This window comes from Cyrtonyx montezumae, unplaced genomic scaffold, assembly GCF_038088225.1.
Source record: "Cyrtonyx montezumae isolate F1298 unplaced genomic scaffold, pur_monq_1.0 scaffold_29, whole genome shotgun sequence".
Taxonomy (NCBI): domain Eukaryota; kingdom Metazoa; phylum Chordata; class Aves; order Galliformes; family Odontophoridae; genus Cyrtonyx; species Cyrtonyx montezumae.
This window is the reverse complement of record NW_027072033.1, coordinates 3,625,564-3,648,914: the sequence shown is the minus strand read 5'-3', so window position 1 is coordinate 3,648,914 and position 23,351 is coordinate 3,625,564. Positions and strand designations below refer to the sequence as shown.

General features: G+C 38.7%; 1 protein-coding gene across 2 annotated transcripts in view; it reads right to left on the bottom strand.

Moving 5' to 3' along the window:
• Window positions 1-2,534: 2,534 nt before the first annotated feature.
• The window catches only part of SLC24A2 (solute carrier family 24 member 2), a 101,378-nt gene continuing 80,561 nt past the window's right edge, over window positions 2,535-23,351 (bottom strand). For both annotated transcript variants that reach the window (XM_065740618.1, XM_065740617.1), the window contains 4 exons: window positions 13,302-13,430; window positions 7,259-7,348; window positions 6,676-6,842; window positions 2,535-4,653 (listed from right to left, as the gene is read on the bottom strand). In XM_065740618.1, the coding sequence (XP_065596690.1) occupies window positions 4,404-4,653; window positions 6,676-6,842; window positions 7,259-7,348; window positions 13,302-13,430 (636 nt within the window). In that variant the 3' untranslated portion in view covers window positions 2,535-4,403. The remainder of the gene's footprint in view (window positions 4,654-6,675; window positions 6,843-7,258; window positions 7,349-13,301; window positions 13,431-23,351) is intronic.

The following is a 23,351-nucleotide window of genomic DNA, read 5'->3' as shown; positions in this document are numbered from 1 at the left end:
TCATCACTCACTGTGCTTCATGTTTCATGAGGATTACCCAGACACCAACATCTATTGAATAAATAGGCCTAGAGGCACAGAGAGCCTGTCTGCACTACACAAAAGCACTACCTCTCGGTAAAATAGACAAATAAAAATGCCCAGGCATTTGCTGAAAGATTTTTCCATGCCTATATGTACCTCTTGAAGAGACCACCTTCAGATCATACTTCTTATTACACTTCTACAGCATCTACCCTGCTGGATCTACAACAGTATGTTCTGCAAATGGAAGCTGGCTTTTTTTTCATTTTTTTAAATTTCTTTTCTTTCTTTCTTTCATTAATTTTGTGTGTGTGTGTGTGTGTGTGTGTGTGTGTGTGTGTGTGTAAAATGACAAATTCTCACAGGTACATCAATGGTATTTTGCATTCTCTTCTTTAATTCCAATGGTCAGAGCTAAAAATGCTCACAACAGGTTATAACCTGATTTACAATCTTACTTGAATGTGACTGGAAATCCCTTGCAAAAATAAAGCCCCACACCAGCTCTCCTCAGGTGTAGTGATGCCATGGAGAGTCAGCTACTCAATCTGAAGCCTTACTGTGTACTCTTACCTTACTGTGCTGCCAACCTGGGCTTGGCCAGAAAGCACTGATCAATAACAAGATTTTCTTTGTAATGTTAATTTTGCTATTAATTATTCTTCTATACCTTGAGAGATTATGCAGACATCAACCGAATAAATAAGCTCAGGCATACAAATGCATGACCATCAGACTTCCATGCAGAGTAACGCAATGCAGGATTCAGGCAGTCTGAGGACCAGTTCCCTAATGAAGTAATTCAGACAATTTTCTGATTGAAAATAGCAATTTGACTTCTAGGTGTACAATGCTGAGAAATGTTCACACATCCAAGAGTGAAATGGTTATGGACAGTGGGAAACACCTGCTGGGAAAAGAGCGATTTCTGAGAGAAAATGGTGAAGTTACACTATGACCCTGGTAAGACCCAGGTATGTCTGCTCTCACTATGAAACAGGGGTGTCCTAGCAACTGGTGTTATCTGGGCATCCAGTAACTGCTGCAGCAGCTCTCAGTTTTCTGTTCAGCTTCCTACTTCACAGCTTTCAAATTCCTCCTGTATGGGAAGAGGGGTCTCCATTCTCCCTCTCTTTACACTACCAGAACAGCTACTGCCTTGTAACCAAAGAGCACACAGTTGTCCTGCAAGTTTGTCCCAGCAATTACACAAGTGGCTTTCAGAGCCAGCCTCTCCTGGAAGCACGGTGGACCTGAAATCCACCCTATCTCTGGAGCTGAGCTGCTGCAGCAGCAGTTATCCTGCTGCTTGAATAGCAGCCCACCCAGCAGATGCAAGGTAGTGGGAGCTGTGAGCTGTCTACTTCCCAAGGGATAAAAAAAAATACTTCTAGTACCTTCCAGATAAATGTGTCAACAGGGGCTAGCAAAGACAGCATCCTCCAGGAAAGAAATGAGTCAGATATTTTAACGGTGCATGAATGCCATTACAGAGCAGCAGCCTTAGCCCTACACACACAGTTATACCTCCAATCATGCCATCTTTGGAATGATATGCTCGCAGTGCACAGGGCTTTCAACCCTTACTCCTTAGTTTCTTCCTGCCCTCAGTGTGGCAACACTTCACTGTTGCTGCCTGAGCTTTGCAGAGCACTCTAATGTGCTCTTACAGCTCCCAGTAGGGGTTTCTCCTTTTTGCTGCAGGGATTACACTGCAATGGCCATGTATGCACAGGAGAAAATAAAGCAAATAAACAACAACAAAACAAACAAATGCACAAACAAAACAAAAAGAAACGAACAACAACAACAAAAAAAACCCCAACAGAGTAATACTCTCAACAGAGATCAACTTGTCATTCCTTGGTTTCTTGGTCTGAAATGTAGACCAGTGAGTCCAAGCATTTTTTGTATGGTAAGTGGCCTTATACACTGCACAGATCCATCTCAATCCTGCTCATGCACTTGTAGGTCACACTGCCTCACTCAGCTCACCTGGGAAAGCATCACTTGGGTCACACCAAAAGCTGCCTTGAGCACTGTCATCAGAAACAGAAAGCATTTGGTGACTCTCCTGGGACAGGCTATACTGCAGAGTCAGCTTTGTTTTTTGGGACACCGGCTCCATTTGAGCTCAGAATTTAGGTCAAGATTTTATTTTGCAGAACTGCTGTTCTTTTCAGCAGAGGGCACTGTAGGTATGTCTGTACCTATCTTCCCCTTGTGTGCACACATAGAAACAAATGTTAAGAGGTCCGTAGCACTACAGTTATTGCAGGTGAGGATTCTGGAACAACAAAGGATCTTAAACACAACTACATTTTTTTTGCTTCCAATGACAGAAGCTTGCACCAAAGTCCGCGAAGGATCAAGAGATGTTGCTAGTGTATGCTTAAGTTCCAGTGCTGATTCTGAATGTAATTCTTTAACTAGGACTTAATATCTTAGAATAAGACATGAGGAGTAGTAACTCCTAGTTTTCTTACTTTTGCTCAGTATTTCACTTTTTCTTCATAATATCTCACAATACCAGTATTTCAGTAGTTTTTAATATGCATTTCTTACTGTTTTCTATACCATTGTTTTCTCTCAAGTTCTTATTCTTTAGCCAGCTACTGTTATATACAAACACACGTAATGGGAATACAGTAATGACAAAAGAATGAGTGAAAAGCAAACAGCAAGGAACACAGGCAGGAAAGCATGATGAAAGCATCAGAATAACAGACGAGACAAAATGTGCTGAGCCTTCTGTTACACAGCCGTGAGCATTACAATGTCATTGTGAACACAATACAAATACAGAACAATGCTGAAACAGGTCACAGATATATACTGAAATTTCATGAACTCTAACTGCAAGGAAAGACTTGAAGAAACAAACACTGATTATCTGAAATAATTTCTTAACACCTGTTCCAGTTCTCCCATTTTTTAATCATCCAGGAAATGTGAACACTGCATTGGTTTCTCTGTCCTTATTGTTATTATATTTTTTGTTCTAGCTTTGGACCTCCCCCTCCACCTCTCAGGATTTCAGTAAAAGCATATTGCATTTTCACTCCTTCCCAGGCTTCTTTGGACATTCACACTTCCAGCAGTAAAGAAGAATTTTCATGCAGGTTTCCTGCAGTTCCACTAAATTTAAACTATATTTTCATACCTAGTAAAAAGATTTATATGAGCAAAATGAACTGCCTCAGCTCTGTACACCAGCTGAGTATTTCTTCCAATAACAACTATCTGTATCTGTGAAAGTCTTTACACTTCAAATAGTGCAGAAAGATAGCTTGTAAAGTATATGTCCACTTCAGCAATTAGGCTGCCATTTTACAACTATCTCTATTTTCTGTACGAAATACTATGCATAAGCAAATTAGCCTTTTACTTCTGGCATCAAAAGGCAAACTCATCATGGTAACAGCATCTGAAAGCCATTGGTACTGTTGGTAGTATTGCTGCGTTAGAAAAAAATGCTGTGTTCACATATCAGTTGTATGATCTCTTTGCATGCTGCACTGGTATTAGAGAAAACAGCAAATCCCCAGACAGAAATCCCCAGACAGGCCTTGCCTGTGAATAGAGTGAAAATCTGCATCATTCACACAATGGCCAGCCGACACAGTCCCTTCAGTGCTGGTGCTGGGGCTTCAGCAGTCTGAAGAGCTTTGCAAGATGTAATAAATCATCACTGACATCCTGCTGATGGCCTTTGTTAGCTCTGTGATGCAGAGGACCAAACCACCTGTAGCTCCCTGGCTCTGCTGAAATCACAACATGTGAGTCCACCTCAACAAAGAGATGTGCATGATCTTCCCTCCCTGTGACTCATGCACTCAGTGAATGTTTTCCACTCAGCAGCATCAGTAGATCATCAGATAAATCTCATACCATGGTGTGTGGGAGGTGGTGCCTCCCCAAAGTCAGTATTAGCATTCCCCTTTAGAAGATTATAGCTTCAATAAATGAGTACTCTGTATGTCTGTGTACTATGACAGAGAAAAAGAAGTCTGTGGGTGTGTACCATAGGCATTGGAGAAAGAGTAGCTTTCACTCCGTGCGTGTGCAGCATCCCCAGTGCTGAGTGGCAAAGTTGCTTTGCAGCCAGAGAAGAACACCTCAGCACAGCTGGCCTCAGCTCCACGTGTGATTACACTGCTCTTTAGTAATCAGTCTTCACTCCAAGTTCCTCTCTTTGTATCATCTTATTTCTTTCTCTCTTTTAAAACTGAAGAGTATGAAATGTATGATTTTTTTCCATAACAGCATTTTTTTTCTTTTTTTCTGTTTTTTTTTTTTTTTTGCCATTTCATTTTGAGATATACATACTGAATAAATAAACATCTATAATTCTTTTTCTCAAGAATAAGCACTTTCCACTAGATGGAGACAGGACACTGGATCACTTTGTCCTCCAGGAGGACACTGACAATCAGGAACACGAAATAAAGCCCAAACATGAGAAAGCCCAGAAATTTGTTCATCCTCCACTTGCAGAAAGCGATGGAAAGGATGACGAAGAGCAGCATGATGAAGAGGAGGACAATTGCGCAGAACAAACCATTGCTGCTGACGGTCACTGGAGAGAAGCTGTTAATCACAGCATACAGGAGCCATGGGAGAGGAAGGCTGTTAAAAGCAAAAAATAATAATAAAAAAAAAATAGAGAAATTGGAAACACAACAGAGATCCAGAAAAGGGAAACAGAAAGTTTCTGGAGGCACTTCAAAGTACAACCAGAAGCTTCATGTATAAAATGAGGCACAAAAATCTTCTAATAAATCTGATTTATCAATGTGCTTGTGGTAGTATGGGATTCAGGCTCCCCACTCCCTTTCCACCATGACATTGGTGGATGGTATTCCCTCCAGCTGGTGTCACTGGATGTCCATCTGTGAGCAAGGAGACTCTTCTGTTTGTTTATGGATTTCACACTACCTGCACAAGAACCTACCTCCAGTGCCTTCCCAAGAGCCCACCAGCAGAAGGCTGGCTCATCTTATGTGTCCTCCCCATAAAGAACCAGCACTCCACAAGGCACTACCCCAAAAGCTCAGCCCTTCAAAGTTATGATCCACATTTGCTACATAAACCTGTGCAGAAATGTGAACTTCAGCTGAACCTTAGCTTAATTTCTATTCCTGTTTACTGTCATTACATTTCTCATCTCTGATGCCACAGAATGAGGCAACATCCCTCAGGAAGATGTCAAGCTGAAATAAATATTTAAGCCCCCAATCGGAGCTTAGTAGGCTTAGAATGCATGAAGAGAGCTGTCAGAAGCTCACAACATTCAAGCTTTGAATAAGCAGCTCAAGAGAGAATAATTCACTATAGTCTCAATACTAAAGCAAACTGCAGCTACAGTGTGCCATTTCAGTTGCTCAGGTGCTAATTCTAGCAGACTGTGCAACTGGACAATGTATCTGCTGTCAGGAAGACTAAAAATATATTACAGAAATAATGTATTGTAAAAGAGAAAAGTTCTGTCATGCATCTTACACACTATACATCGAAAAACTGTGGAATGAATAAGGTTTTCAAAAGTCTTGCAGGTCTGTTGCTAAAAGAATTTACTGCGAGCACTTCATGTTTCTGGATTAATAGAAAAAAGATGGCTCATCTTTTATGCAGTGCTCAAAGGCACTGCATTAGCTAAGAGACAGAGTAAAAAAGGTGTTTACTTAAACTCTGGGATCCCATTTTGTACCAGTGAATCTGCTGGTATATTTTCAGCAGCTCACACTATGACCTGTTCTACAGCTCTGCTGTTCTTCTGCCTGGTCTCTGACTACAAAGAGGCCTGCTCTTCTGCAAGGAACAACCAAAGACAGAAAAACATTTCACAGACATGATTCTCGGTGCCTGTACCTATGCTGAAGATTGGAAGGAATCAAGACAGTTCTGTTTTTACATCTCATGCACAATTTCAAAATGCAACATGGGATAGACCAGGTCTAACTTGACCTCAATGGGTCAAGTAGGAACTTGAATTCCAACTACATGCCTCACATACTTTCCCTAGGCTGGTGTGAAGCAGTAAAGTGTAAACACAGAGCATTTCCACACAACTGTACATTGCTTCACATTGTTACTGCTATACAACAGCAGTTTTATGTTAAAGAGAATTGGTTGGTAATTTGGAATTTGTCAGGTATATAAAAAATCATGTCAACAACAGCTTATGAGATCTACACGAGACACTGACATCTATTTGTTTTTCACAATAAACACACTGAATACTGCAGAGGCAATGAATTATTCATTGATCGGTGGTTATAAAGAAAGCCCTAGTACAAGTTCAGTGGATAGTATTTCAAGAGAATGACCTGACAAAAGCATAAAAAGCTTCAAAAACTCCTTCTTGGAACTAAGCCTTTGGATTTTTTAAAGTGCAATTTACTTGCCTGGGCAGTTCTGCAATGCATGAAAGAGTCAATCAGGCAACAAGTTTGTAATAACTCTATCCTTCAAATGTCCATAAATTTCTGAACACTTAAAGTTGTAACATCCATTGCCTATTTTCATTACTTTCTTTTTAAACGTCAATAGCAGAAAACTGCTGTAGGTAATGCCTTCACAAATCTATGGCAATGATGCTAAGAACTAAAATAAAAATTTTAAATGCAGTTTTCTTGCTATAGGACTTACCCCACTGTGATGTCAAATATGTTGCTTCCAACAGAACTGGATACAGCCATGTCCCCCAGACCCTTGCGTGCTACAATAACACTGGTAATAAGGTCAGGAATGGATGTGCCAGCAGCTAAAATAGTCAATCCCATGATTTCTTCACTAATACCAATGGTTTCTCCAACCTAAAAAGGTTTGAGCAAAATCAGAAAAAAATGTGAGTTGCAGTCCTGTGATGGATAAATGCTTTCTGCTGTAAAGTTTCTTAATAGGGAATACTATCCTGGAGCTTCCTGACTATCTTGGAGAATGCAGTCAGGACTAGAGAATTACTGTTTTCAAAGAAAATCAGTAGGCATTGACAAGCAGCTGCTGAAGGCTCAGATGTTACAAGAGTGATCAAATCCTGTGGTCAGAACAACCACAGTTCTCTCAACTACTTTCCATTTACTGAGTAGTGATTTACTCTGTCCACTGCCGCAGCTTCTGAAATAGAGGGGTACCCAGCATGAGACACATGATGGACTCTGATTCTAAGCGGTTTCTCACAGTGCAGAACACAATGTAGGGCTTGTATTTTGTACCTGCATCACCCTCTTACCTGATGTGCCCACCAGACCATCAAGTAAGAAAAAAATGCAATCCAACTGATTGAGCCAAAAAACGTGATAGGAAAAAATTTTCTTGACCTCTGAAAAAAAAAAGGAAACAACAAAGACAAACAGTGAACACCTATGTTGAAGGCTGCTTTGCTGAATTCTTATTTATTCTCTAAGTGACCTCTGATTTTTTCTGGTGACCTGTTCTGACTATATATTCTGATCATCATCAGATCATCAAGATAAAAAACAAGAATGTTAGGAAACTCATTTTCTTCGCTGTGTGTAAACGTTTACCTGTGCCTCATTCTCGTATTGGCTTCTGTTGTAAAGTAGTCTATGACAAGATTCACCTCCAAACAACAGCTTTCATAACGAATGGTAAGTTTTCTGTTGTCTATCTCCATCACATGCTGTTACACTACAGTTTGCTAGTGTTGAGTTGAACGGAGGTTTAGGATCTAAATTTATTGGTGACTTCATCCCTACTGAAAAAGAATGTTTTCAAATTTGTAAGTAGGTTTATGTTTCATTCACACATTAATAACTTTCTGCAATATCACTCACAGTCACTATAACAAATGTTGTCATATGGTAGAGTTAGAAAAGTACATATCCAAAATTTATTAGGGTATTAAGATTTCTTGGAAAGACAAACCACTTTTTAAATTAGAGCAGAAGATACATTAAGGATACATTTGAAGCCCTTTCTCTGTAGAGAATTTTGTTGTAAAAATTTATAAAATGCTCCCCTTGAAGTCCCTCACTGAATTCCAAAATTTGTATCACACCAGAGAAACCTTATTTTCATTTTCCGTGTTTCCTTTACTAATATCAAGCTTTGAATAAATTGTATAAATGCAGCCAATTAATAGGTTATATTCAGATGAATCATTTATTTTATTTTTTGTTCTTTCAAGTCTTTTGCATCTTCCACTTTCCACTGGCTTGCTAGATCTATGTAACAAAATGTGGTAACTACTAAAAGAAGGAATCATGGCTGCAGTTAAGCAGCAGATTATCATTGTCTGAATCTAATTACTGTTTAAAATGAAATCTATACTCTGAACAAATGCTACCAATCTCAAATGAAACCAGTTCTTAATGGGCATTCACCAGCTGAAGAAAGATGTTCACTGCAGAAGACTTCTGATGTGCCATTAGCAGAATCCTACACATTTTTCTCAATAACTAGTGGGACTGCCAGATGAGGTCAGTTATATCAACCTGAGTACCTGCTTGAGCTGCTTCTAGAACCTATGCTACCTCTTCTTGTTAAGACCTTGTTCCACTTCTTGCTGCGCATATAGGTCTCCATGGAAGTACACCTTGTGTGCAATCCCTCTGCATTACATCCATGGATGTGCCCCTGAGGCACCACCAGACTCTGCTGGGTTCTCTGGGCTCCTCTTGGGTATTTCTGGAACAGACAGGACTAAATAACTTTCCATCAACACAACTTATAGGGGGGAAACGCTTTGTGAATCTTTGGCTCAACTCACTCAAACTGTGACAAAGCAAAGGAAATAATACACACCCACCTACAGGAAGCAATAACTAAGATATCTGCATCAGCTTAGCAGCAGGTATACGTATCGTTTGCACTGTAGAACACTTCCACACTCCCTGTAGTACTGCTCAAAAAGCTAAAAGTCCTCCTGAGAAGTGGTTTGCAAACATTGACTGGGATGTCCAACACAATCCCATAACTGAATAACTGGATTTCTAATCCAAACAGATTTGGTTGATCAGTAATCTTAATTCTTTATGGAGAAAACAGTGATTTTTTTTTTGAAACAGAATTCTGAACTTTATTAATTTAGAAAATCCAGCAATGAATTAACTTCCAGTGTTTAAACTTATTCAGAAATCATATTCACCTTTGATTTTAAAATTAAAATTTTAAATGTACTGGCAGGAAAAGGACATTAGCCTGAGAAAGAACACATACTTAAAAGAACAAGAGGATGGCTGATAAGCAGTAATCTGACACAAGAGAGAGCAGAAGCAAGTCCAGAAGAAATAAATGAATCTAAACAGCACTCTCCTTTTTCAAACATAAGGACTAGCAGTTCATTTTCAGCACTGATAGCAGTCAAGTCTTTCAACATACGACCTTTTTTTTATCTTCCATGTAAGAAATGGGGATTTTTTGCAGTATATGTGGTGAATGTATTGGTAACCTTCTTGCAGCTGGTCACAAAATCTGAACAAGAGCATGTCATAGCAGGGGAAATTCAATGATCAATATACAGCACTCCAGAAATAGGCACACATTGGCTTACGCAAATCCAATACCGTAATAGCTGTACTGGCCAGTAATAGCTGTCGGCCTAATGAGAATATGGGATTATACATACCAAGCTCTTGCAAAATAACAGGGCACTGCATGAATCACATAACTGCATACCGTGGAAAACTGGATGGCTGAAGATTATCAGCCACTAATTTTGCAGCTTCCCCCAGTAAAACTAACTGACAGTCGGCGTTTCAAGATTACGAATATTTTGATAGATTTAACAGTTTCATTACCCACTTTAAGGAGGGACATTTAAACTCAAAAAGGGCAAAATCTGAAACTTGTACATAGTGTAAGTAATGAAATCAAGAATGAATTCCATAAATGCTGCTACATAATTTGCATATAGATGAAATTTTTAAAAAGAAGCAATAAGAGTGCTAGTTGTTTTTTTAATGATGGATTTTTCTTCCAGAGTGAAGTAACAGTCACGCCTGTTTTATAACTAGTGACAGTATTCTTTTGAGATATACCTCTTTGTAGCTCCCTACCTCTTGGTAATATACAGAACTTCTAATTCCAAGTATTTTCCTAAAAGAATTAGTCAAAGGAAACAGAGAGGAACACCTCTCCACTTTTTTTCTGTCAGTTGCTGTGATGGTTGCATTACAAAGAGAGAGTCCTGTTTATTACCAGTTGGTTTTATAGTGGTCATGGTAACAGACAAAGGAGAAAAGCCATGGTTGATTCAGTTTGTATGCTGTATTCTTTTAACAAAAGAGAAAGAACTTCATAGCTTTGCTGTAAATTCATTGGTCTTGTACTTTTTCTGTCTATTAGTAACCCAAAGGACATTTTTTCTTGTTACATTTCTGTACTGAATCCACTAGTCTGAAGAACAGGTCCTGAAGACAAGTAGCAAGAATGATGAAAGTATGCTAAAAAATGAAGATTTTTCTTCTAAGAGTTCAATCCTGAAAGACAGTGAGTCCCTGGTAACTTGCAAAGTATCTGTCTTAGTTTTAGACAGCATTATTAGCAATATCTTTACTTTAACCTGAACGAACGATGTGTTTGTCTAATCCATAAATGTATCTGCATTGCAAGCTTTGATTTTCCTTCCATACTTGAGAGTGCTTAAATCTGATTACTCAGAACCTGTTTCTGTAACTGGATCTGTGAAGGAACATCTTGTTCTTGTCCCCTTGGTAACAGTACATGGCAACAAGAGTTCATGTAAGTTCTTGGCTGGTGATGGGAATTTGCAGAGATACAACGAACCATACGGGTCAAGTGACAAGTCAGCTAGACTACTGATAGCCATATTTCTGACCTCTAACAGAATCATAGAATGGCTTGGGTTGGAAGGGGCCCCAAGAATCATAAAGTTCCAACTTTATCATAAAGTCACATTCCACAAGCAAGGTCACCAACCTCCAGATCTCCAGTAGGATCCCCTACTAAATAAGGGGGGGTGTTCTGGCAACGGGGGATAGTGTAATAGTAATAGGGGTAAGCGAAGAGGGTCTGGGAAATGAAAGGCTCCCCTCTGGTGAGGGAGGAGATGGTCCAAGAGCATCTAGGCAACATCAGTGTAAATCCATGGGCCCCAATGGGATGCATCCACATGTGCTGAGGGAATTGGCAGAGGTGACTGCTGAACTTCTCTCTATCATTTTTGAGAGGTCCTGGAGAATGGGAGAGGCGCCTGAAGACTGGGGGATAGTCAATGTCAATCCAGTCTTCAAAAAGGGCAAGAAGGAGGATCTGGGTAACTACAGGCCAGTCAGCCTCACCTCCATCCCTAGAAAGGTGATAGAACAGTTTGCTCTGGATGCCATCTCCAGGCAGTTGAAAGAAAAGAGAGTTATCATGAGTAGTCAGCATGGGTTAACCAGGGAGAGGTCATGCTCGACCAACCTACCAATCTGATGGCCTACTATGATGTCATTACTGGCTGGATGGATGAGGGGAGAGCAGTGGATGTAGTCTACCTTGATTTCAGCAATGTATTTGACACTGTCTCCCACAGGATCCTTATAACAAAGCTGAGGAAGTGTGGAATAGATGTGTAGACGGTAATGTGGGTTAAGAACTGGCTGACTGGCAAAGTTCAGAGGGTGGTGATCGGTGGTGCAGAGTCCAGCTGTAGGCCTGTACTTAGCGGTGTTCCTCAGGGGTTGGTGTTGGGTCTGGTCCTGTTCAACATCTTCACCAATCTAAACCTTCCTTCATTGAACTTAAAACTATTCCCCCTTGTCCTATCACTAAATACTCAAGTAAGAAGTTGATTCCCCTCCTTTTTATTATCTCCTTTTAAATACTGAAAGGCCGCAATGAGGTTCCCTCGCATTCTTCTCCAAGGTGAACAAGCCCAGCTCTCTCAGCCTGTAATCTGCACATCTGCATGACAGAGCGCTAACAAGGCAGCGAGGGTTTTGCAGACTTCGTAACCAGAGTTATTGTAGACGAAACAATTCTGCTAGAGCTTCTGGTCTCAAGGGAAAAGTACAGCTTGGTCTAATACTAGTAAATGCAATCAACCCTTCACCTCTGAGTGGGGATTAACATATTTTAGAAAAGAACTCTAGGAGGAAAGAACTTATTTTTGAAAAGTGGACACCCACAGAGGATGTCAAAGGCTCCATATGGCCTCTCAAAGCAGCGTTTAGCAGACTAGTGCTCATTTTGTACAACCACATGCTAATCTGAGCATCCTGATGCAGAATTTGGATTTCTGACTAAAATTACCTCTCTTGCAAATTGAGCCCCTGACAGTAGGCCTACCTACTAAATCTATTTAAATACTGTTTTATAGTGTTTTAACTTTTGCCTCACAGGTTTCACGGTAACTTGTTTTCTGATGCTCATGCTGAGCTGTGAAATTGTGGTTTTTTGTTTGTTGGGAAGGGAAGAAAGGGGATGGCACACAAGCATATGTGAGAATATTTTAGAGACAAACACTCTAATGAAATGTCTTTCAAAAGTTAGACAGCTGGGCAGAGAGTTTATGCAACCATCTGGTTAATTCTTTGACAGTAATGTTCAAAGAAAGCTTGTCTTACTGATATGGCTTGTTACCTCTTTTGCTATTGTAACATGTAATTATAAGCTGCATTTGTCTTGCTTCTGTGTAAAAGCCTGCACCTTTCACTGAATTAATCTTTAAAATATTTTTGCTCATTGACATGGCTGACATATAAACTGTACTTAGTTTTTATGTTACAGGAAGTTATTTTTGTTGCAGAATGCCATCTTGTCCACTCTGTTGTGAGCAGTATGAGTGTAAATGTTGACATACATTACACACAAGTTGTACACAAGCTTGTAAGAGATTCATTTTCCAAAGCCATTATTGTAGTAACTATTCTCATTCGTACTGTATAGAATAATGGATAGTCTTCATGTCCAAAGGAAATAAACAAAATTCATATAAAAGTTGGACATAAGTAAAGACACAAAAAATCTAGAAATTCACAAAGCATGTTTTTCTGTGTTACCAAACAAAAAGACTTTACCAGAGTTGTTTGAAAACTCGAAGAAAACAAAGGTGGAAGATTGAAAGGGAAAATGTCAGTTTGCATTCTTTAAGAAACCTTTATCTAGAAACCAATCAGAGGTTCTCTTTTAGCTTTTTTCCTCTACTGAAGTCTTCGAATGTGTGGAATGGGAAATATGATAAGTAAAGATTTCAATTAAAAAAAAACAAACACCTCACAACAGGCTCTTTCTGGAGACATCCAGTCATTTATCTAGAGAACCTCCAGCTGTGCAGAAGACCCCAACCTGTTATGGCAGGTACTCACAGGATTTCTGACATCCGGGAGGGAAACCCACAAAGGGAAAACAATAGGCAGCACAAGAAGGTAGGTGAGCTGCTTGCGTGGGGTGTCAGGCCAGGCCAGGCTGAGTGGCTGGTCCTCGTCCTCTTCATTCTGTAAAAAAAAAAAAAAGAAAAAAATTCAGAGTGCAGAGTACGGAAGTGGGTAAATGAGGCTAGGGATTGTTTAAATTGAGTCCTTAGGACTGCACTGTATTTCACTGAGAACTCATGAGGGCTGAAAACATAAAATGAACACTACATTTAACATTAGGTAGGACACAGTAAAATGTTTTTGGTCAGACAATGTGGTACCATCCTGAATAAGCTGCCAATGGATGATGGACTGTGGCTGTGCTGACAGTGATGCAGACCCCTTAGGATGCATGGAGCAGTATTGCACCTTCTCTCTGGAAGGGAATTTCACACTTTCTTTGCTTCTGAAACACCTCTGTGTTCCCAAAGGATCCCCCATGAGATGTGGGCTTGTCTACTCAGAGATTAAAACTGGTCTGCAGTGCCCCAAGCCTGGCTACATACATTAATATACATATAAATACATGTGTGATGGCATACAAACATAGATATAAAAGTTTATGCAAAGATATATGCATGCAAACTAACTATATATATGTGCATATATGTATGTATGCATATATGTAGCTTTTAAGCTCTTGTGAGCTCTCTTTCCCTAGAGTGCTTCTGCCAACAGAGTGGATTCCTTTAGACAGCCACAGAAATAAAACAATGAAAGAATGATTAATCTTTTTGGGTTTATGCATAAAAATAATCTTTCATCTTTTATCTCAGGTTGGCAACATCTAAAGAACTGCATATGGATCTATATTATACTGCAGAACAAGGAAAGGAGAATGAAATGGCCTAAATGGTTATTTCAGACAGCTGTGTGTAACACAGATCCTATTAAGGCTGTGGAAAGATTTTCTGAGAGTGTTCCATGAAGGATGACGAAGTCTGAAAATCAATAGCTTGAGGAATGACCAAGAAGTTGGAGCCATAGTGGGATGGCTTCCATGACTGGATTGTTGTAAATTATTCAACTATTAATTGTTGAATACTTTTCAACTCCTCAGTTGATCTTCTGTCATGGAGCGGTATGAATCTGCGACAGACTTGACACCAACAGAGTGAGGTAAGCTCCTGCTTTTCTCTTGACACATCAACAGTCTGCAGCTACTCTGCAGACAACATGTTGAAGTCAACAGAAGATTGTTTTATTAACCCCTCCATTTTGTGAAACTCGTCTAATGTGATTGTAAAATGACAGTAAAAAGACTAGGTCACAACTGTTCTTGTCATTAAAAGATTTTAAAAAACATATGCAGACAAGATTTGTAACACTCCACACAACACTTCAGAGGCTAGTGAGCAACTCAAGAGGCTACAGCCTAGTCTTCTGCTTTTAGCTTTCTGCCAAACCTCACAGGTGACTTTTACCTCACAGCCATAATCTGTTGAATTCTGACCTTTGGGGGAATGTATTAGTGAAAGTGTTTATGAAATTATGTCTCCATAAATTAATCCATTCCTTTTCCATTACAGTAGATGTGGTTGAAGTAGGAAAATCACAGAGCTAGATGCTCAGCTAAGAAGTTTGACTACTGAGGTAAAATTTCAGCAGAGAAGGACCAAAAAGGGTTGCTTAGGTAACTTCTCCCAAGTGGCATGTATACAGTTAAATGAGCTGACTCAGCAGGAATAAAACTCCATAACCAATTGCTTCATAAGTAGTACTGAATGACAAAGAACTTTCTGAATTGTTTTATTTAGAAATTACCCATGATTAATAACCACATTTAATCATAGCAATATCCTTACATTAGACTGAGTTTGCACACAAATCTGCACCGTGTTCATGCAATGGTACTTCAGCACTGGTCCTCATTCTGGTCTCACACCTGTGTGCACTGGGGTAGCATGAGCACAATGGTAATATGAATGACAATAGCAAAGCAGCACAAATAATTATGTCTGGAGGTCTACCAGATGTGTCTTGGGAAACTGGCAAACCTTGCTCCACCTGTTTAAGACCTTCCACTTTCAGGTTATCCTGCCTCATCCACCCAGGACAACAACACTCAAAATCTAAGTCCAAATTCAAACTCAGAGTGAATTAGGGCAAAACCATTTTCCCTCCTACTGTAATTCCAAGATACATTACAGGTGCTAGAGACTGCATCTCTACTTTATATTTCATAAATCAGAATCAACATTTTGTTTTCAAATGCTGACTTCCCAAAATCAGTGGAAGTAAGCATGTTAAACATAGTCATAAATATTGCTTGTGTGGACTTCAAAACAGTGCTGGGCCATCCACTGGGGCTGAAGAAATGAAAGAGAAATAATTTTCACAGCTATGAAGCTGTGCAAATGTGAATGTTATGCTGTGGACTATGCAGTGATACAAAATGACTTAGCATGGATTTATGGTGGAGATCGCTTGCACTATCTGTGGTTTCAGCCTATCTGCAATATACATACTGAATATGCATAGTCACAATTTGTAGGATCTAATGCTGAAGTGACATTTTTATTACTTTTAGATGGTATGAGAAAAACTCAGCGCTTAGAATATCATGTATAATTCACTTATTCAATGCTAAGAAGACAAACATAATGATAATATGATGTTCGTGGTGGAATTCAGCTATCTACAAATGGATATGCTGCTATCATTTTGGATGCCTCCTAGCATTCCACTTGATCTCCACATGTTCAATCAGAAGCTTAGAATATTCTTCTGATTTACAACATGCCCGCTACCAGTTTGCAATAATCTCTGTTTCTCCAGGCCAGCTCAGGTGGTGGTAGCCATTTCTATATAGGCAAATAAACACTACCCTAAAACTCACTCACTTCGTATTAACACTGCAGCTAAATAGGTTTAAAGATACTGCAGTGACTAAATGGGAAAGGTGCATTAGTTGACATTATGAACTCTGCAATTACTTATCTAGGTACACAAAGTTTCATTTGAATCTAAATTTAACTGCTGTGACAAAAAAAAAAAAAAAAGAAAAAAGAAAAAAACCCACAGATCATATTATAGACAAGTAAAACCTGAAGATGTATGAACAATTATGGCTCTCCTACAGTACATTTTAATTTTCATTTTTACAGTACTCCAAGTTCCTCTTATCTGTAAGGCTGGTCTGGAGCATGCAAATGAACATGCAGTTTTACCCTTACATTGAATACATAAGTTTATTTATATCACAAATTGCAGGAAATTTAAGTGTTCTAGATAGTCATTGAACACAATAATTCTTGCAGAAACAACTGGCAATAGTTCAATTTCCTCTTAACCAGTATGATCACTTCAACAGCTTTTCCCAAGCCGCATTTAAAGGTTGATCTCTGGTAGACAGTAAGTGCTTTTGAGGAAGCAGGAGAAGATAAAATATTGCAAAATTGCTGTTTTTTGATGATACAGTAATAACGACTGCGCTAGGAGGATAGAAATAGCCAAGGTCCTGTTGTGGCAGTACTTTGCTTCTGGTAATTGCCACAAATGGGCACTCAAGGAAGAAGTACTGGATGGTGTGGTATGTTTTCATCTTCCACAGATTAAAAGCCTAGCCAAAAGCTGCATCTGATCTTCATTTATAATAGTTATTAGTGCACTTCCATTAAACTCTCATTAGCTGTCATAATTCTTTCCAGTCTTTGTTTACTGTATCCTAATTTTTTCCTGCTTGTGCTTGGGACTTATTGTTATGTACACACTTCAGTGCTTAATATTATATGCATACTCATGCCTAGATGGGATGGATACAGTACCCTAGTAAAAATTAATCAATAACTGCCAAATTTATTCTCTAATGGGTCAACACTCCCCTTGCATATCCTACTATGATTAGTAGAACACATCTGTAAATAACAAAAAAAATAGCTCTGATTCCCCATTTTGAAGAAATGAAGCAAGAAGTGTCATTCAGTTATATGTTGTCTACCTATAACAAATATTCTTTCAACATTTGTTTCTAAATGAACAGAGACATATTCTTAATCTTATTCTTGCTACTTCAGTTTTTTCTTCTGACTCACAATAAATAGTGAAAAGGGTACCAAATCTCCTAAGCTTCCATGCTTTTTTTCAACTAAGAACATAATCTAAAACTTGTCAGTAATCTCACATATGAAATCTCTTACTGGTTTGCTCAGGATTGATCTGCCCTCTTCTGCCAATTCCCCAAAAAAATCTTTCCATAGACAGGAAGATACAATGTGTTTCATTTCATACAAACAACACAAACATATGGAGGAGACCTTTCACCAATAGCTATTTGCTTGTAAACACCTTTTAGCAAACTCCATCTACTCCATCGTCTCAGTGTAAGACACTGCTTCTTGCAAACATCAGGAAGATTTTTCCTTGGATGCTCACACTCAAAATTTACCATACCTCTAAAAACAGTTGTCAAACTGCACTTCCATATATATTTTCAGCTGGTTGTAGTAAAACACGGAATGTAAGTAAAACGAGCCGCCTCAAACTTATCTGAAATCCAGAATCTACCGCTACATACCAACTAGTCCATATCTTACAAAAGGCAGAGCACTTGAATTATTAATATTATATTCTAGGGATTAGTTTGTTAAACCAACTCAGCTGATGAGCTTAGCTCTAAATTTTCTTGATCATACATTTACTGCACAATTTGACTTCTGATATCATTAATCAGTGAACAATTAGCAACAGGACTTCAACAGAAAGGAAAAAGACAGAGACTATTTACAACTCCAATTTCCTCATTCAAGTATAGATACTGTACCACCTGAAGAAATGCAATTTATTTCTTTGCCTGATAGCGATGTAAAGGACTGCTGAACCATATTCCTTCTTGAGAGTGGGGAGTTCTGTATGAACTCCTCACAATGTGCGAATCAATAAAAACTATGTAGTCTCAAAATGTTATCTGTCTCAGATGCAGTAATGATTTTCAGTACTGAAGCGGATTTTTTTTTCTTCTCTATTATAAAAATTCTCACATTCATTTATTTCACCAGAAAGGCAGAGGACAAAGGCTACCAGAGCCCTACTGTGAATTCTGCAACAATCTCAAGTCTCTGCTTCAAGCTTTCTGTGTTTTATTAGGATTGAGCATTTATTTTCTGTTACATCTTGTCTGGAAAAACATGTGAAGGAAAGTGAGATACTAAGTTAGTATGGCAACATGCAATTTCTAATGAGTAGGTAAGTCAAAAAACAATGGCTTTCTTCTCACATTCTTGAGGAAAATTCAAGAAGGGAGTAAAATCATATCCCTGAGCTTTTAAAATATATTCAGTATATATGGACTGACATCTTAGTGCTGTCAGTTTTTACTAATCATCTCTAAATTTGAACTCACTGAAAATAACTACACTTCAAGTGAAGCCTGTGGGAATGAGCAAGGCACAAGTATGTATTTGCTCCAGATTCTGTATTGCAGCCTTTGCCCTCAGAGGCTCTGGTGGAGATAGCTTAAAGCACAGTTCCCAGAGCTTCTATGCAGTTTTCTATGCCCATGTGACTACTGCACCTCTTTAGGAAGGTGGAAAAGAAACTGTTAGACTGTAACAGACAAAAGCCAGTCCACTAGCTGAACTAACAGCTACAGCTACAGTGCTATAGAGATGCAGTTGAAGAATAAACCTTTGTGTCACTACGTTTTCCTCTGCTCTAGTTTACAGGTAAGTCAAAATGGCATACAGCAGAGAAAGAACGTGGAATATGCATCTAAGAAGCCTTAGCAAATTAAAAAACAATCCATTTTGATGTCAGTGTGATGCAGTGCTACAGAGAGTTCTAGTGGCAAACAAGACATTGGCATTTATTTTAGGCTAAATGTGGCAACTGAAAAGGGTTTTTTACATTAGAAAAACATATCTTTAATGATGATACAAATGCCAGGCATGCTAGAATATATCGCTGTCTTCCAACAAAGGCTGCTCCCATCTTCTCTATCATCTCTCAACTAAATGAAAATGCTTTATATAGTCCAAGAATTATAGCACATGACAGAGAAGGCAACACCACTTGGATTCAAATCATCTTAATTTGATGCAAAGCAAATAAGGACTACATGGTAGGAGAGAGCTGCCTCCCTCAGACACTTTATCCTGAAATGCACTACACTGTGCTGCTACTCCTTGATGGGGAAAGCAAAATACACCTTACCACCCAGTATCTCAGGTGAGTGTCATGGTTGACACGTAAACATTTTCCAGTGGAGTTACCATGGAAACAGGTAAAAATGTGTGCATGTGTGTGCATATGTGTGTGTGTGTATGTGCGTGGATGGGAGTAAGAGGTGTTATCTTCAGCCTGAGAGCTATTTTTAGGAAAGCCACTGGCTAAAACAACTATGATTGAGCACACTTAATCAAATGCTTGTTAAGAAGGTGACAATGGGTAGAGGGAAGGCAACTGGACTTTTCAAAAGGATCATTTCTCTCAAGGGCACCCAGTAAAACATTTAATGAGATACTGCCAGTGGCCTTTTAGTCATCTTTCATTTCGTCACACACACTCAGTATTCCAAGCTCTATGAAGTCTCATATAACAGTTTTCTCTTTTGTAGCAACCTGTTAAAAGGTTAAAAGAAAGAATGCAGCAAATAGAACAAAATCCCCAAGGAAGATGGAATATCTAGAAGGAGGGAAGGCAATTTCTGTCAGCAAATGAAGCAGGAATGTCTTGCAGACTGTATGATGGAAGGATGTTATGCTCTCTTACAGGCTGGGAAAGAGACCACAGATGTCTGTCCTCCTTTTCCCAGAGGATGATCCTGGTTTTATTAAAGGATAGGAGTTCGGCTGCTGCTTTCAATGGGAGTGGTATTTTATGAGTATTGCTGTCTGGGACAAATGACTGAATTTCTGGGGACATTTTCTGAAAAGCCATTCTAAATTCCTGAAAGCAGCAGAAAATAGAGTTCACCTTGTTAAGCAAAAGCTTGGGCCAGCAAGAGGAGAAATGAGGTTTCTGAATATCAGTGGATATCAGTGGGGCTGTCCTTGTTTACAAGAGAGAAAAGGATGACCACAACAGAGATTGACAGTGGGGGATAAATTATTAGATCCCTATATACATCTTATGGATCCACAGGGCAAACATGTTTTAGGAATACTTGATAACATGCTGTGTGGAAACACCCATATCCTAGCCCACAGTTTTCAGGACAATATTTTTTCCACAAATGCATATTTGCGACAGCATATCTAATCTCTTTAGTTCTATATGAACATCTCTGGGACATGGAGTTACTAATGTTCTCAGTGATTTAGAAGACTGTCTAAACAAACTTATGAACCATGTATTTGAACATACATAAATGGCAGATTGCAGAGAAGTAGATTTTATTTTTCACTTCCAAATTCTGAAACCACATCTTTTGCTTCAAAAAATTCACTCAATTGGAATTAATTCTACTCCCAAACCAGAAGAACATTACATTCTCAGGGTAAAATGATGAATGCTTGTACTCAAAACAATTAAAATTCAAGAATATTTGTTAGTCAGGACTGAGTTGTCACTAGCTAGATCCTGTGGAAGAACAGGAAGAAACTATTGTCAGGGTCTAGCTGGCATATTATCTGGTGCCTTCAGCATTACTTCCCTGATCAAAGCTCCTCTTAGCACTGACTCCATTGTCTTTGAAGATTGCCATTTCCTAGGGTTACATAATGTCTGCATAAAGCTTGGAAAAAGTAGAAAAAAGTCCAAGCACAGCAATGACCCATTTCCCCTCCTCTAATTCTAACCTTCATCAAATAACAAGGTCTTGTGAATGCTGTTTTGTGTAATTCTGTTGTTGTCTACAGCTCTATAACCAGTAGTAATCCTGTTGATTTCTATTAGGTCAATACACTAAACAGAAAGAAAGGGAAGAGTATTGAGTTTGTCCCTCTCTTTTTTTCTCCTTCCTGCTTCCTGAGGAGATGAACAGCTATAAAGCAGCAAGAGGATCAAATGTATTAGGATCATGCACACTTCACCTTTCACCAAGCTTTGGTTGAATGTTTTCTCTCTACAGGAAGCAGCACACTTTCCTCAGATGTCAGTGGGAGTAGATGAAGATCTTGTTTTTCTTTGCTTTTGTGTCTCTTGACCTTTACTCTTCTTATTGTCTGAAACCTTTTTTTTTTTTTTTTTCTCTCTTGTTTTCTGCTCTTAAAACTGCTTGCTTAAGATCCCCTGTATTTTGTTAACTTAAGTAACTCAGCAAGGCCAGGGTTAGCTTCAGGGTGATGCCGCAGCCTGGGAAGCTGTACCAGGAAGCTATGCATAAAAGCTAGGCAATGAATTGGGGAAAGCTCCCAGAAAAGGAAGGAAGAGGCAGGGAGCCTCATAGAGAAGTAGGGTCCTAAGTATCACATAGATAGACCTATTTGTTTATTTCATACATAGCATGAATGAGTAGACTATTTTTATTATGAATTTTTCAAAATCCCAATATATATTTTTGTACTAGAAAATAAGTTCCAACATATCAATTACTGAAGCAGATAGAAGCAACTGTCAGGTTATCACTGGAAGAAGACAGAATTGGAAAGGCCACTGGGGAGGGAGCCAATATGAGCCATCTCAGAATGTTATCAGGAGACTGCTATTTTCTTCTATGACAGCAGACACTTAAAATCATTTCTTTCAGATTGATGGAGCTAAAAATGCAGAATCACTTCTCCATCAGTTACAAGCTTCGCCACTTGATTCATTTTGTCATTTTGACAATGATAAACAATGTAGCCCACCTCTGGTAAAGCACAGTACATTTTCAGAGCAACCTAATACTTGCTGAAATTAACAACAAAAAAAAAAATTCCAAAGCCTCCCTCATCCGAAGTTTACATTATCTAAATGGAGATGGGAGAAAAAGGAAGAAAGCACTGCTGAGTAATGCACTCCAACAATAATTTTCCCTCCTTATCCTGAAGTTGTTTGAGACTGAAAAATTTGTGTTGAAGGATGAGCCTGCTTGACCTTGATGATTTCTGAACAACCTCAGAAACAACTTCATTACAATGCAAAATGATAGCATATGGACATTGCTGTGATATATGATTGCTCAAGATTACTCTTCCTTCTTTGCTTTCACTGAGCAGTTTCAGAACAAAAAAATGTGGCAGAGCAGATCAATTTCCTTGTTAAGCTACTGAGTGCTCTTAGAGTCTATTAAAGTTATCATACATCCCACAGACTACTTTACCAAACTGGTTACAGGCTATGCTATCCTTTTCTGAACTTTGGAAACAGAAGTTGGAAAACCACACTGCTTTGGACTTTATTACTTATTTTACTGAAGTTAAAGGACCTAGATTACTCTAAAATGATGAGTATATGTGGAATGTAAGTGGAGTGCTGAGATTCTTTATGCTGTGGATTTTACTCAACTCTTTTACTTAAGAATAATGTTCTGTCAGGATAATAAGGATCTTTGAAGTGGTATGTCAATCTAACAGCTTTTATCAACAACAAAAAAAAGTAATTTAATGTTCTACTAAGCTCTCCTATCCATGGCAGACTCATTATCATTACTCGATTACTCAGGGGATCCAAAACTACCTATCTCTATGAACAGATCTTGATCCTCCATTTCTCTTTTCAAAAAACAAAATTATCTTCAAACAGTGAATAATTAAAAAGCCTTCTCCCCTCATGCAGTGCATTAACCCTTCTTGTTGGCCATAACCACCATGAAACACTCTACCTATACCTCTGTAAAGAAAACACTTTTCCCAAAGATTCATTCTAGGTTTTTTTTCTCAGTCTTGCAGACAGAGGCATAAAATTGGATAACATAACCCAGATGCATTTATGTTGCAGTTAAATTATACTGTTTGTAAAGGATAACACTGTTTAGAAAGCAGAAAACAAACAATGTTACTTGTACATAATGTTTCTTTTCCGCTTTTCCTCTTTTCTTTTCTTTTTTCTTTTTTTTCTTTTTTCTTTTCTTTTCTTTTTTCTTTTTTTTCTTTTTTCTTTTCTTTTCTTTTCTTTTCTTTTCTTTTCTTTTCTTTTCTTTTC